General features: G+C 37.7%; 1 protein-coding gene and 1 pseudogene across 1 annotated transcript; one reads left to right on the top strand and one right to left on the bottom strand.

Moving 5' to 3' along the window:
- Positions 1-1,335: 1,335 nt before the first annotated feature.
- LOC131613193 (uncharacterized) lies at positions 1,336-2,310 on the bottom strand. The gene has a single exon (XM_058884883.1). The coding sequence runs from the start codon at positions 2,308-2,310 to the stop codon at positions 1,336-1,338; it is 975 nt and encodes a 324-aa protein (XP_058740866.1).
- A 2,780-nt stretch (positions 2,311-5,090) lies between these two features.
- On the top strand, positions 5,091-13,516 carry LOC131613192 (phenolic glucoside malonyltransferase 1-like; annotated as a pseudogene).
- Positions 13,517-16,665: the final 3,149 nt, after the last annotated feature.

Below are 16,665 nucleotides of genomic sequence, written 5' to 3'. Positions count from 1 at the left end.
GGCATCTTATAGAAGGACATAGTGAAAATGCACAAAGAGCTAATAATGGATTTGAGAAGAGTGATACGACCTCCCAAATTCAAGAAAAGATTCGTCCATCCTTCCAAGCGATTTCTCATCTTTTGTAAAAGAGGATTCCAAGAAGCTTCCTTCCTCGGATTGGACCCGATCGGAATTCCCAAGAAATGGAAATTGCTCTCTTCCAACCTACAAGAAAGAAAATGGGAAGCAGCCTCTAAGAAATGAGGGTTAGTGTTAATACCGATCAATTTACTCTTGTGATAATTGATACCAAGGCCCGGCACAGGTTCAAATGCCCGAAGAACCGCGCGCATCTCCCACACATATTTCCAATTACCTTCCCCACTAATAAAGTGTCGTCCGCAAATTGGAGGATGTCCACTTTACAACTTTCGTTGAAAGAAAAACCTTGAAAATCCCCCAAAAGCATGGATTTTTTCACAAGACCCGTTAGACCTTCCACCACTAAAACGAATAAAAAAGGAGAAAGAGGATCACCTTATCTTAGGCCTTTAGAAACCTTGAATTCCTTGGTTGGACTTCCATTAAAAAGGACCGACATATTGCTAGAGAAAACCAAAAGCTCCATCCACCTCTTCCACTTTTCCCCAAATCCCATTCTTTGAAGCATGTATCTTAAAAAACTCCACCCGACATTACCGTAAGCCTTTTCAAAATCAACCTTAAAGAGAACACAATTGCGCCCCTCCTTCCTCGTAAAATCCACCACCTCATTAGCCATTACTACACCATCTAGTAATTGCCTACCCAGAACAAAAGCATTTTGGCAAGGAGAGATAATAGAGTTTAGCATAATTTTTAGTCTACCCGCCAAAAGTTTAGCTACCGCCTTATATAAACAACCCACCAAGCAAATCGGTCTATAATCGTCCAACCCAATCAGATTCTTTGACTTCGGAATTAGAGTCAAGAAAGAAGAAGTGATTCCCTTTGAAATAGAACTACCTAGAAAGAAATAGTTGAAAAAATTGATAACGTCTTCTTTAATAATATGCCAACACCTCTTACTAAAGAGAAAAGAGTATCCATTGGGTCCCGGGCTCTTCGTTCCTCCACACTCACACACCGCCTTCTTAATCTTCACCTCTAGAAAAGGTTTCTCCAACTCCTCCGCTTCCTCCCCACCAATGGCCTTAAAAGGGACTCCATCCAACAAAGGTCTAATACCATTCAATTCGGTAAAATTTCCCTCAAAATGAGAAAAAACCTCCTCCCTAACATCTTCCACCGTTTCCACCATACCACTCGTAGAAAGAATCAGACCAATATGATTACTTCTTCTTCTTTGTTTCATCACTTTTTATGAAAGAAACCACTATTCGAATCCCCCTCCTTAAGCCAAGTCATTCTAGATCTTTGTAAAAGCATATTTTCTTTAATCCTTAACTTCTTCCAAAAGCTAGAAGAAGCTTCTTTTCTACGGACAAGATCGTCGTCAAAGGAAGAAGAAATAGGAGTGAAATCTAACCTTTCATCAGCGACATTGATACCATGAACTCCTTCTTCTACCTCCAACTCAATCTTCCTGAACACCTCCTTATTCCATCTCTTGAGTTTATCTTTAAAAAGTCTTAGCTTCTCCTTTAGGATGAAATCTCCTCTTCCTTGAACTTCCAAGCTTCTCCACTCCTTTTCCACAAAAGGAATAAAAGCATCCGAAGAAAACCATTGATTGTTGAATTTGAACGGTTTTGGTCCCCAATTTTTGTTATCCAACATAATCCAAATCGGACAATGATCCGAAATATTCCTATCCCCGATCATTTGACCAATAACATCCCATCTATTTACCACGGTACTCGATAGAAGAAATCGGTCGATCCTACTCTTCGTTTTGCCATCACCGCTAAACCAAGAGAACTTTTTCACCAAATCACTCAAGAAAATAAACTCCTCAAAAAGCTCGCCTTCTTTGTTATTAACCATGATCGCCTTTCCTTTCCTCTCCCTCCCGTTCTTAATAGCATTAAAGTCACCTCCCATTATCCACTCTCCATATCGCAACTTCCTCTTCAAAACAAGCAAATCGGCCCACGTGGATTTCTTCTTGGAAATATCGCAAGAAGAATATATATTCACAACAGAGTAAAGATTTTCCTTCCATCTCACCTTTATCCCCAAAAAACCATCACCTTTGAAACTATATATAACCTCCATCCTATCTTTCTTCCATAAAGTAATTATCCCCCCCGATCTTCCTTCCGAATTAGAATTAGAAAAGCCAATCTCAGGGGATCTCCATAAACTATAAGCCACCTCGTCGCTCATATTAGTCACCTTGGTTTCTTGTATAAGAAAAATGTCTGCTTTCCCTCTGTTAATGAAAGAACTTATCCTCCTTCTTTTGAGTGCACTCACGCCCCCCTAATGTTTAATGATCCTATAATCATTGCACATTATGTATGAACTCCTTCTTACCTTCCTCTTCGGTTTCCTTACTATGAATCATATTTCTATTCCTTCTATCAAGATTATGTCGACCCTCCACATCGACCACCCCCAAAGCTACAATAGCCGCCCATAATTTATCTCCCATATCCCTTTTTAAAAAATCCCATTGCCTACCATTGTTTCTTCTGATATCCGAATCTTGTGATTGATCTCCAAAACACGCCGAATAACTACCGCTAACGTTATTCCCTGCCCCTTCAGATTTTCCCTGCGCCAATTTCCCTTTACTATTATAATTCAATTTCTTCCCTCTAAGAGAAATAGGCTGACTTTGAACAATGCCCTTATCCGACCTTTTCTTCCCTACTGTTGGTAGTATACAGCCCCCTGCGGGAACTCCCTCCTTCGCATTTAAATTAATCAGTCTCAACTTCTTTCCTCCGCTACTGATTCCGCTCTTACCCCATATGCATTTAACCGCCATGGAGCTGGATTCCTCTATAGAATCCTTCAAATCTGTCGAAGAAATGTGAAAACCCTTCCTGTTTGCCTTACCTCCAGTCTTAACAACAATTTGGCCAGACTCTCCTACTGGACAAACAGCATCATGCCTAAAGCTGGGCCGTGATTCAGTAATACTGTCTATTGTGGAATTCCTAATAATTGCTAAATAATTTTCAAACAAACCACGGTTAGCTTTTATGAGTGTCAGATTCAAGGCATTAAGCTCTTCGATCCCAATCCCATCTTCCTTCAAGCCTTTAGAGACACCTGCTCCCTTACTTAAAACGTCTTTGGAAGAAAATTGCTCTATACTATCTACAGAACCAACCGAGTCCCCGACCTTGTCCGTATCCAAATTAAAATCTTGCCAATCTGACTCAGATTCAGAGGAATCTCCTTCAGAAAACAAAGAAGGTTGTTTTGCTGCAACCGAACGAAACATCCCTGCAATGTCTTCCCTAACATACAAATTGCACGACACTCCATTCACCGTGACGCAATCCGAAACAATGATTGAGATAGGAATGTTCAGCATTATTCTAGCTACGTCAAAAGCTTCCCCCTTTGAGGTGTTCTCGTCAACACAAATGAACCTACCCCAGACTTCAGCCAAAGCAACAAAAAAATCGGAGCTCCAAATATGGGCAAGAACTCTGTAAATTCTATACCACGCGTCCTTTCTTTTATCAATCTTCCCCACATCCCACTTCTCTACCTCTGTGCAGACCCTGGAATGCACACCTTACCCACGAACGCTTTCTCAAACCTACTTCTGATACTACTATCCGATTGGAATTTGAAAAGATAATTTTCATGTTCTCTGCGTTCGTGCCCTGCAGACTTGGAGTTAACTGCATCAGCATAAGAAACCGAGAAACTCCTTTGAGCGGCCACCTCCCTGAAATTGCTTCTCCCGTTACCCTGAATCGCTGTCCTGATAAAAGAATCAGTACCCCCTGCTCCCTGCTTTCCTTTCTCCCCAAACATAGCCCTCTTAAACCTGGGTAAGTTTACATGGATCTTCCTACCCGCAATAATAATGTTATCCAGACGAACAACCAACAACCTCGCATCTCCCTCATCGGTAAACCTCGCAAAACCGAAGCGCTTTCCAAATTTGTTTCTCCTGGGAGAGATAGCAACCTCCACAATGTTCCCAGCACACCCAAACAACTAAAATAATTTCCTCGTAGAGTACTCCACTGGGAACTCAGAGACATACATAGACGTTATTGCGACGTGCGCAACATTCTGGTTCCTTCCGCCAAATGGAAATGTGTCCCATCTTGCCCCTGGTGGTTTTGAGTACGATACCTTCGTCCAACCTTCCTTTTGCATACGAGCTACCTTGTAGAAACCACACCGAAGAAGAAAAAGAAAAATAATGTATTAAAAGGTGTCTTGTTTCCGTTGGAACAATGTTTTTATTTCGATTGTGGTGTCGAAGTAACATAAGGTGTTATGAAAAATGTGTCACTTTTCTCCTTAAGCTATTGGTCTTGGCGAGAAACTAGAAAGTGTGCCACTTTTCTTCTTGATTTGGAGGTTAACTGAAGGAAAATCTCTCACTTTTTACATTAGATGGACTGTGAACCGAAGTGAAATCCTTCAATTCTCCCTCTGTTGAGATTATTAATCAAGGGGATGGGGTTATAGAACCACTTTTACATCAATTGTGTTAATAACCAGTGTGAAATCCCTTGTATTTTTAAAATATAATTTTTATACGCAATACTATTCAGCCATTTTATTCTACAGTTCTAGATTTTATAATTATAGTCATACAGAAGGAAATTTGCATTGGTTTTAAAAAAATAGCATGAAGATTTATTTAGAAAGAAAAGACAAAAATTCACAAACTTATATACAAATAACTCGTACATCTCCTCCAAATGTATAAGTTTTATTGGAACCTGACTATTAATTTGATATGCTTCAAGCCTTATAGTAAATATAATGCTTACGCTCTGAATTACAGTATATGTTTTTCTTGAAGGATCGCAAAATAGAACAAATGCTAGCCAAAAAATTTGAAGCCAAAGATATTAAAAAATAAATGATATTAGTAGTGGAATAACTGGGCTGGCGTTACTAGCAAGACAAACAAACATGTTTCCTTATCCTACTCTCATATTACAAATCCTTCTCTCAACATGAATCAAAATCAAGCCAATGGGAGCAAACTTGTCCAAGATATTGAGGCCTCAAAGGAGGTTATTGATATTTTAGAGTTGTTGTTGAACAAAGCCAATGAAGCTCAAGAAGTTAGGAATAATATCTCACTTGTTGAGCTGACTGATGGAACAGGCTATAAGAAGATTCTTATCAAGAATCTGATCCCTGAAAAGATAAAGAAGATAGAGACTATTGTGAAGGACCTAATAAATTTGGATGTAAGTGATTTTGAATTAGACGAAGATCTTGAGAACTACAGAGATGAAGATTGAAGACCTTTTGGTGGTTGAAGGGGTAATTTTGCTATCCCTTGTATTCGGGGCATGTTTCTTCTATTTTTCTATAAGAACTCTATATCTTTTAGAGATTGCGTTATGTAATGATGCTTGTGCAAATTTTGATGTTGATCTAGTGATTTTTCTCATAATCTGGTTGTGTATTTACTAACATACTAACCTTACATGACTAACCTTGTGCATGCTATCTTTTGTACATGCTGACTTCTTTGAAGTACTAACCCTTTACCAAATTATGGAAAAAGGGGGGGACTAATAAGGAGAGGTTGTGCATCTGCTATGTGTAGGTAAAACTGGTGTTGTTTAGTACTGACTATTCAGAAAGTAATAATGTTGTGCTCCATGTTGGAGCATCGAGTAGGACATTTGGCTCTTGCATCTGTGCAAACAGATATGAAAGTTAGTTTGCTTGTGTTAGTATATTTTACATATCCTAATCATTAACTACTAACAATTTGTGTCGTTCTTGACTAAGTTCTGAATGATTGCAAACTAGTGATTGTTAGTTTGTAAGATTGTATGCTACTAACTATGCACTAATTAGGTACATGCATGACTAATTCTGTGAATGATTGCATGTTGTATTGTCTATTTGGTATGGAGCATCTGAATGGATTATGTGTAAGAATCAAATCTTGATGCTAATGATTGTTGTTGCTGTTATGCTTAAACTCTGACATATTGAAGTTCTTTGTAAAATGGTCATTTGGATTGGTGGCATTTTTCAAAACAACAACATGGAAGAAGCAATCAAAATTTTCAATTTTATCTAGCTTGCTAAAGTTGTATGGAGGTACTGAAGGGACACATGCTTGACCTAATGTCCTAACATGTTACTCGACATTTGGGCCTTGCGCAATAGGACTTGGTTTTTGCGTTTTAGAAGATTCTCTAATCAAAGATTGGATTAGATTTTATTGTTATTAAGTTAACAATAATATCAAATCAAATCTTTTGTCGGAGATATTCAAGGAACAAATCAAATATCCAAGAGAATCATTATTATTCCTGGATGAAATCAAATCTCAAATCTATGAAGAAAAGCCTAGAAGAATTATGCTATATAAGGAGGACACAACCTGCTTGGGAATCCAAGCATTCACATTTGTAATTTTTAGAGTGCTAGGTTTTGTGTCTTCTATTCCACGCTAATTCCTTAATAGGATTAGTGTAGAATCTATATGTAAACTGTTGACTGCTAAATCGTTGTGAATTTGAGTGTGAATAATTAGCACTCATCGGCTTAATTCATTTGCTTTTCATCAATAAACCTTAACTTTAATGTATATTTGGTATAGTTTATGTTATAGTGTATATATTTCATTATCATGTAATTTTCATTGAGTTTGATTGTTTTATCTTCTTTTTGTGGGTGTTCACGCAATTATTTTTAGTCATTTTAATATAAAGCACTAAGTAAGCTTTCAAAAGCTTCCGATCGGGCGTAAATCAGAGTTACGGTTCTCGAGTTGTGGTGAAAACAAGAACTACTTTTTCTCTTTGCTGTCAACTTTGCCAGGCGAGCTCGAGCAAATTCCATGCTTTATGGTTGCCATGCAAATTTGTCAATTCCGCCAGGTGAATTTTTTGGTGGCCAGGCGAATTTTTGGTCGCCAGGCAAATTTGGCGTTTGCGCTGCATTTTGGAAATAAAGTGACATTTCGCTGAGCGAATATTTTAGGCGCCGGGTGAATTTGTTTGTACATAAACTTGTATTTATAGTTTTTGAATAGATTTTTGGTGGATGGTTTTGGGATTTTTGTTTCTCAACTTCATTATTTGATGTTAGAGCTTAGAAAATAACATTTGGGGTTGCATCTTGATGATCAGAGGTGGGTTTGCTTCAATCGAAATTGACGAACCGAGAGATTCTTGTTCATCTTCTTCTATATTTTATTTGTACCATCATTTGTTCGGGTTTTGTATGTAAGTCTACTCATTTTGTATGTATACTTGTTGCTCATGGCATTGTATAAAATCTAGTTTACAAATCAATGTTGATTTTTGAAATTCTGGTGCAGCAGACCCATATGTCCTATAAGGATGTCGACACATCTGATCTGACATTAATGATTCAGGCAAGGTATAACATACTAAAAAGATAAATAACACCAGAAATTGTTTACCCAATTCGGTGACAGACACACCTACTCTAGGGGCATACCAAGCCAGGAATGAAGTTCACTATCAGCAGTATTAATTCAAAGCTAAACTCCCCCATTTACATATCTTCACTTAATCCCTACCCATTGAACCTTCTATCTAGATCCTCTCTAGATATGGAATATCTTCATCCCACTCCCAATCACCTCAGTGATGTTGCACAGGTTTCCAGTCCCAGGATCTGTAACAATGACCTAATCACCAACATTCTGATCACACAGAAAATTAGTTTTGGAAGACATACTTTCATGACAATACCTAGCCATGATTATTGACTAAGAACAATAACAATAACTTGGAGTTACTTCAAAGCTTCCTCCAAGAACATACGTACTCCTCTTGTCTACAGGCTTTGAGGATTACAGTGACCTTCCCACAACCTGGGAGGTTCACTTAACCTAGCCCTAATGATTACATCTTGATATACTTCAGCTGGCTTATTTTCTAGGTTACAAACCATTCTATTTATAACCTATACCCAACTGGATTTGAGCCTTCAATCACAGCTAATTTGCAATTACAAGATAGTAGTAACTTCTGCTACAAACAAGGTCTTCAATCTTTAGTTTCCTAAAATATCTCAATATTTAGAAACTATATAAAATTGTATAATTGTCAAATATTCTGATTGATTCTTCATACCTTTTAAACATATAACGCCTTATATGATTTGTATAATATTCATAGAATATTCAGCATCTGTTAAATTGAAACTGAATCTCATTAATCCAGCTCAGCAAGCGCGATGTCAACAGCTATTCCATAGGACATGTTATTCCAGAACATGTTTCAACATCTCATAGGACATCTTCTTGATGTACCTGTTTTGTACCTGTGTTCTATTTGTAAGGTTTACATCCTATTTTACATTACATTATCGCTGTCATTATTTGTTTTACAAAAATTAAGCCAATCCTAAAAGAAAAGAACTTACAATCTCCCCTTTGGCAAATTTTTGGCTAAAACAAATAACTAAATAAATTACCAGTTACATACGTAACCAAGGTAACATCTACTAATAGCAGTACAATAGATCTCAACAACTGTGCAGAAGACTTCAGTACTTGTGGATGAATTCAGTCTTTAGCTATGATGTCGGGACATCTTGTTCAACATCTTCAATCCAGCATTCTGCATGAGCTCCATTGCAGGACAAACCTTCACATCAATGAACAAGAACCTTAGAGTCAATAGTCATTTGGTGTACATGAGGAATAAGATGGGTTACACTCTCCCTCAACCCAGGAACCGATTCTTTTCACAGAAGACCAATGGTGGCATAAGAGGACCGACACCTATAGTTGAATTAAAAACCAAGGATCCATCAGGGATAACCCCGGAAGCCTGATGCCAAATTAACCACCACCCATGCTAACTCAGAACAGATGTCACAACTGTGTTCATAACTCATATCACAAGTCACAAAACCAATCCAAACCTACTTATGATAGAACATATGATTCGACATGTTTGAACTGTATTTGGCAATACAACCTCCTGACTGAACATCTGAGTAGCAAACCCTTTCTCCCCCTTTTTGGCCGAAAATTGATAAAGGAGGCCTTCACAAAACCAGACCCAGGCACAGCTTTCCCATACCCGAAATAATCCCATTCGGAATCAGCGGAAACACACTCACATTGTGTGAAGAAAAATAGCCTCTATAAATAGCTGATCCTTTGCTTGGGTAATAACGATTCCTTGAATGTGACACTTCTGGTCAAGGATAGCGTTATTTGAGGAGAGAATACCACCAACAATCTATGTGTACCGTCCAACAAGGCTTTGAATGCCTTTATTATGCTTGGACTATATCTTCTAGATAATTTAGTCCTAATGCATGCACATGCGCAGTCAATAACACTTTCTAGACTTTCTTTTCACACGTGGCTGACTGCACAGTCTATGGTATTTGTAACACCCTTCTAAACCCCGCGGAAAATTTTTCAAAAATCAGAGTAAAACATGAGAAAGGGCATTACAACTCCAATAAAATAAATAAACATTCATGTCATGCCATATAAGGAACGATAAACCAAAATTATTCAGGTAGCATGTTAACACAGCGGAATATTCTTAACAACTGAATAATCAAACAACCGGAGTCATAGACTCATAATTCAACCATAAACCATAAACAAAACAGAAGTTTATCAGCCAACTCTAAAATAACGTTCCCGGTGTTACACGACCAGAGCATGACACAAACCCAACTGACTCTAATGAACTACTTGACGAGCTAATCCTCACCAAGTACACAAGCTACTCCTCAATCTGAAAAATAACAACAGTAAGGGTGAGTTTCATTCGCATTAACAAATGTTATAGGAATATAAACAATACAACTTCATCCATACATTATTCACCCAAATCAATTATATTCAGATCGCATAGCAACATTTATCAAATACAATCATTCATACCAAAATACACACAAATTGCAACATTAGACAACTTCCATCTATGTTACAATTATACACAACAACCTAATGCAATGCAACTAATGCATGTAGTACCAATCATGGGATAACCCATCTCACCGATCCACCACCATAAAGATTCGGCTACTTCTCTCACTAATTCCACACAATGGGAATTAGCTACCGCTGTCCCACAACCATAAGGGATACAGCCCACAACATGATTATGAAATGCATGCATCAACCACGACATGCTCATCATTTACATCCACCAACAATTCATAATCATTCATATCACAACATACAAGCATAATAATATCACAACCATTTGATATTCACTACGACATAATACATTTAACACCACAAATATATTATCATCTCATCAATCGTAATAGCTAGAAACACCGCATAGTATGTTCGTACCATTACTCAAACGATCACCAAACACAATCCACAAAACCAACAAAATGATTTTTAAATTATAATCCCCTAATATACATCATAAAATAGGGCATTAATTCATCTACCAGGTACTCGAAACGGCGTACAAAAAGGATTAACGGTTTAAAAGTTACGGATATTTAAAATGAGTATTTTTCCAAAAAGCTTCAGTGGTAACCGGTTACCTGAATGATGTAACCGGTTACATCACTGACAGTAACTTTTATTTTTCAATTTCGCCCAGTGGTAACCGGTTACCTAAATGATGTAACCGGTTACATCATCGCGAAATGCAGTTCTTCGCCTGTTTGAGACCATGTAATCGGTTACTTCCCTCATGTAACCGGTTACATTACTGATATAGCAGAAAAAATCACTTTTCTGCAGCACTGTTTTCATCCCAAGTGCGAACCCAATCATCTCAACACGTCCAAAATCTCATCACAACACGAAAATGAACATTTATACATACTTCTAACAGGTATTAACATCAGTAATCAACATCAAACATCATTCACAACAACTCAATTGCATCATACATCATAATTGAACCTAAAGTTCTACAAATCCCAAAACCCCAAACACCGACATATAATCCAATTCGGAATCCTAACATGCGAATTCAATCGAATCATTCATAATACCCATAATAGAGGTTAATGAGAAGAATCCCCCCTTACCTCGATGTCGAATTCTTGGATGCTCTTTCTCTTCGCACTTGCTCTTCTCCCAATTTCACGTTCAATCTTCTCTTCTCACTTTTGGTTCTCTTTTCACAAAATACTCCTCTTTTCTATTTTTATGAAAATATAACTTTATTTTAGAAAAGGGCTTTGCAACTGATACACCCCCCCCCCAACTGCTACTAGCAACACTGGCCCATTAGCCTTATTTCATCCATATTCTCAAACAATTCAATTTAATTCTAATATTTAATAAAAAATTAATTAAATTAAATAAAGAATTTTATGGGGTGTTACAGTATTCATATGTTAGGCTTAGCGAAACATGTTTTTGAAAGTATATTGGAGTACTTTTAGTTTATCGTTTCCACAGGGATTGGTGCGATATCACCGCCGTTCTATAGTTTATGTTGTCTTGAGTTAAAGTTACTTTGGGTTTGGTTTGGTAAAAATCATTCACAAATTTAGTAGCAAAGAGTAAAATTAGGAAAGTTCTAAGTTTAAAGAAAAGTATCAAGACTTGATTAAATCGACCTAAAATTGTATGTCTTCCTACGAACATGCGTATGAATTCGTTATCAACCAATACTTCACGTATCGTTCGTCTGTACCGTTCGTTTCCGCAACGTTATAGCAAGATTTACCTTATTGTTCAACCAACGATTTCTCAACTGATTGAACAATACAAATAAAATTTATAAACCGATACAAAGTGATTATCAACCATAAATTCTATGTCTAGACTTAATGTTTGATAGATGATAGAGTTAGATCAAGATTGAAATATTGTATTTCACAAACATTTAAACCATAGAAGTTCAAAAATAAACAAACTAGATCATCTATATTGATTAATAACTTGTTCATACACAATGTTCATAAGAAAAACATACAAAAAGTAAGGAGGATTACATCAAAGCCTTGACACCAAAAGTGTTTAGCTATCCATTGACATGGTAGCTTGCACAAGAAGGAAGGAAGGAAAAATAGCAAGCATCAACGGTGATTTCTCGACAATCAATGCTCCGATTCTTCGATTCTATGTTGAAATACTGAAATTAGGGTTTCTTGGCTCTCCAAATGTTCTAACCCCTCACAATTTCTGTTCTGTTCCTTAAATAGAAAAACAGAAATTCACAGACCGCGCTTAGTGCCATGAAGCCGGCTAAGCGCGCTATCCCAAAAAAGCTAAACCGCCCAACCGCGCTAAGCGGGCTCTAGACCGGGCTTAGCGCGGAAGTTTCTGCCAGAACTTCCATCTTTTCCTCAAAACCGCGCTTAGCGCGATACTACCGTGCTTAGCGCAGTACCTTTTTTCCAGAATTCCTAGATTTTGGTCTTGAAATGTCTTCTAATCATTTTCCATGGTTCAAGCTTCCATCTATCCAGCAAAACTACAAATTTCAACAAAAATTGCACAGATAAGAACTATTCGACGATAAAATAAATATACGAATATATATATATATATATATATATATATATATATATATATATATATATACCAAATGAAAATGAAATACTAATACTTTGCACAAAAAGACTTGAAAGTTACCAAAATTTACCCTAAATATTAACACAATTTGGTAACTAACACATGTCATGTACAATGTTTTGACATCCTACCAGACATTGTCTTCAAATTCAAACAAATATTCAGTAATTTTAGTCAAGGATTTTTCCTAGACTACCAAATACGCTTAGAGGCATGACTATAATGTCTTCAACTGAATTCTCCAAGTCCTCTCTTATCACCTGCAATTAGTGTCACACACCTCTAGATAAAAACAAGTGTGACAACTCCCAACAGCCAGCAGGATAAACCTTTTAGCCCATTAAAACTTTTATCAGCATTTACTCTCACTTGTGCTTATTCACTTGTTTGTATAGCAAAAGCTATTCATGAAGTTGAACAAGAGAAAGAAAAGTTTGCTTTTGCTTTTGCAATATATTGTAGAGCAAGGTTGGAACCTCCATTACCAAATAACTATTTTGGTAACTGTGTATTGGCTAGTTTCATTGATACACAACCAATTGATTTCATAAACGAAGATGGTGCTTTGTAGTAGCGAAGTGTATTTATGAGAAAATAAAGATGATAAATGAAAATGGAATTTTTGAAGAAAGTATTTTTGATTTGTTTGATAAATATAATACTTTAAATAATGAAGGATATGAAACTTTTGGAGTTGGTGGGTCTAATAGACTTGGTTTTTATATGAATGATTTTGGTTATGGAAGGCCAGAAAAGGTGGAGATAGTGTCCATATATAGAGATTTATCAATTGGTTTTGGAGATAGCAAAGATGGCAATGGTGGAGTTGAAATTGGTCTTGTTCTAAATAAACATGTAATGAATATCTTTAGCGCTTTGTTTCTTGAAGGACTATGTGTTAATTGATTGTGAGGCGCAGTGGAACTATGATGTTTTATTCTTTTTATTTTGAATGAAGAATTTCAAGTCATTTCATCAATATCAATAAGGTAAATAGAAATTATGCCATAAGAATTTATGTTTCATATAAGTTCAAGCATTTCATTTAAAATGTAATATCAGCTACTTTAGGTGGAACTACTATGAAAAGGTGTCTTAATTCTGTTGGAACAATGTTTTTATTTCGGTTGTGGTGTCGAAGTAACATAAGGTGTTATGAAAAGTGTATCACTTTTTCCCTCAATCTATTGATCTTGGCGAGAAACCGGAAATGGCGCTATTTTTCTTCTCGACACTAGTGCAGAAAGTACTTTTTACATCGGGCGAAAAGTACTTTTTACATCGGGCACAGGTCCGATGTAAAGCCAGGTGATGTAATAAGTCAGAGACATTTTACATCGGGTCAAGGACCGATGTGAAAAATTAGCCTACCACATCGGTTGAATTCAGACGTCTGATGTGAAAAATAATGCAAGAGTTAAAGAAAAATATATATACACCATATTTTACCTCGGTTTGCCGGTATGCCCAACGTAATAGACACTTTTTACATTGATTTGCCAGTATGTCTGATGTAATAGATAGCTTTTTACATCGGTTTTCCATTTTGCACGATGTAATATGTTATCTGCTTTTAAGCGTTTAATTGCTGTTTTTCCTATTTAACCTGTAATTTCTTTAGTACCTAATTTTTCATATAACATTCAAATACCACACAGACCAAAGTTAGGTCGCTATTTTGAATATTTTTCCCACAGCACACAGACAACATTTAGGTCACTATTTTCATATTTTTCTAACCAATGAAGGATATAATTTCATTGTGTAACACCCCATAATTTCAGTTTATTAATTTAATTTGGGTTTAAATTAAATAATTGGAATTTTAGTATTTTATTTGGATTTAATTGGAGAAGAATGGAATAAGAGCCATTGGGCTTGTGGTGTGATGTTAGTAAAAGAGGGGTGCTAATTGGTTAGGCCTTTACTAAGTTATATTCATTTTTATTTCACTTTCATAAAATAAGGAAATTGGGAAAAGAGAAAGTTAGAAGCAAGAGGGTAGAAGTCTGAGGAGCTGAGAAGTACGTGAAAAGGAGAAGAGCCAAAGAGGAAGAGAACCTTTGAAGATTCGACTCTAAGGTAAGGGGAGATTCTTTGGGTTAGTAATCCTTATGTGATTGTGGGTAGTAGAATTGATTAGGATTGTCGTTTAGTTCAATCGAAAGTGTCGGGTTTGGGAATTTTGTTAGGTTTTGATGAATCTTCATAATTTGGCATGATTTTGATAATAACCATGATATATGTTGTTTATAGATGTTTAAAACTTGTTTGAAATGTGTTATAATGTGTAAATTGGTGATGTTTGTGAGTAATATTCGTGTGTGGCCGAATTGGTGGAATGGGGTAAAGCATATTGCTGTCAAACTATGAATTTTTGCTGTGCAGGTTGTAACGCCCCAGACTGCTTTCGGGATGATCGACTGGCCCCACAAACCAACACGGGTCTTTTCAGCATGCTTTGACCTCACTCGCACGCTTTCTAGGAAACTTCCCAGAAGGTCACCCATCCCAGTACTACTCCAAGTCAAGCACGCTTAACTGTGGAGTTCTTATGGAATGAGCTACCGAAAAGAAGATGCATCTTGTTGGTATAGGTAGTACCTATCAATCCTTATAAGCTTTCCTTCAACCATGCAGTCCCATACCTGCACGGCTTTAGGATACCTCTCATTCCGATGTGGCGACCACCCTAGCCCCAATTGGCCCCAGGTGTTCCATGCGGTGCAACCACCCCCTGCCTTCTTCGGCCTCGGGTGTTACATGTCCACCAGCTTCCGCATGGTTCGTCCTCGAACCACATCGTACTGGGAGAGGTCTGGCTTTGATACCATTTGTAACGCCCGAGACTGCTTTCGAGATGATCGACTGGCCCCACAAACCAACACGGGTCTTTCCAGCATGCTTTGACCTCACTCGCACGCTTTCTAGGAAACTTCCCAGATGGTCACCCATCTCAGTACTACTCCAAGTCAAGCACGCTTAACTGTGGAGTTTTTATGGAATGAGCTACCAAAAAGAAGATGCATCTTGTTGGTGTACCTATCAATCCTTATAAGCTTTCCTTCAACCATGCAGTCCCATACCTGCACGGCTTTAGGATACCTCTCATTCCGATGTGGCGACCACCCTAGCCCCAATTGGCCCCAGGTGTTCCATGCGGTGCAACCACCCCCCGCCTTCTTCGGTCTCGGGTGTTACACAGGTACGTAGGAATAGGTTCCTGTGTGGGAGGAACCGGTTTCCCCTTATAAAAACAAAGGCGTGAGAATTCTGGGTTGTTGGGAACCGTTTCCCAGATAGGGACAACCCGGTTCCCCATAGTAAAAATCAGAGATGAGTCTTGGGAAGCAGTCAGGAACCGGTTCCTGTGTGGGAGGAACCGGGTTCCACTGTGCGTTTTTGAAAAATTATTTTATTTTAAAAACCCATAACTTTTGATCCGAGTATCTGATTTATGTGTCATTTTGGGCAGGAGCTGAGTATGGAGGCAGTAGAGTTATCAGACTCCGATCGAGCAAGTGTTGCAAAGCTTGAGCCAATGGCATGTGTAGTGGGGTAAATGACCTCTTGGGTTTTGATTTCCAAGTACGTTGACCACCTCGTTGCTTGCGTTGATCTTTTTGTCGTTGTTGTGTTGGAGCCTGGCTAGAGACCAGGACTGCCCCAACAGTGTTGGATTCATTCTTCTGATTGTATGGCTTTTTCACAGTACCAGAAGAAGTAGCCACCTGAATTTTTCCGCTTCGGATACCACTTTCAACATGTTCTCCAGTCAGTATGAGATCTGTGAAACCAGACGAGGAGCTTCCAAGTAAATGGCTGTAGAAAGGACCAGTCGGTGTATTCATGAACATATCAACCAATTCTTTGTCAGTTAAGGAGGGTTTGACTCTTCCAACTAGATCTCTCCATTTTTGAGCATACTCCTTGAAACTTTCCTCGGGTCCCATAGACATGCTTTGTAGTTGTATGCGAGTTGGTGCGAGGTCAGCATTGTATTGGTATTGCTGGTAGAAAGCAACAACCAAATCTTCCCAAGTACGGATGTTGGT

Source organism: Vicia villosa, linkage group LG6 (genome assembly GCF_029867415.1).
Source record: "Vicia villosa cultivar HV-30 ecotype Madison, WI linkage group LG6, Vvil1.0, whole genome shotgun sequence".
Classification (NCBI taxonomy): domain Eukaryota; kingdom Viridiplantae; phylum Streptophyta; class Magnoliopsida; order Fabales; family Fabaceae; genus Vicia; species Vicia villosa.
The sequence above is the reverse complement of the archived record's forward strand: the minus strand, read 5'-3'. Positions and strand labels throughout refer to the sequence as shown.

Bases quoted from the DNA above. Each gene is read 5' to 3' on its own strand.
- LOC131613193 (XM_058884883.1), bottom strand. From the start codon at position 2,310: ATGAGCGACGAGGTGGCTTATAGTTTATGGAGATCCCCTGAGATTGGC.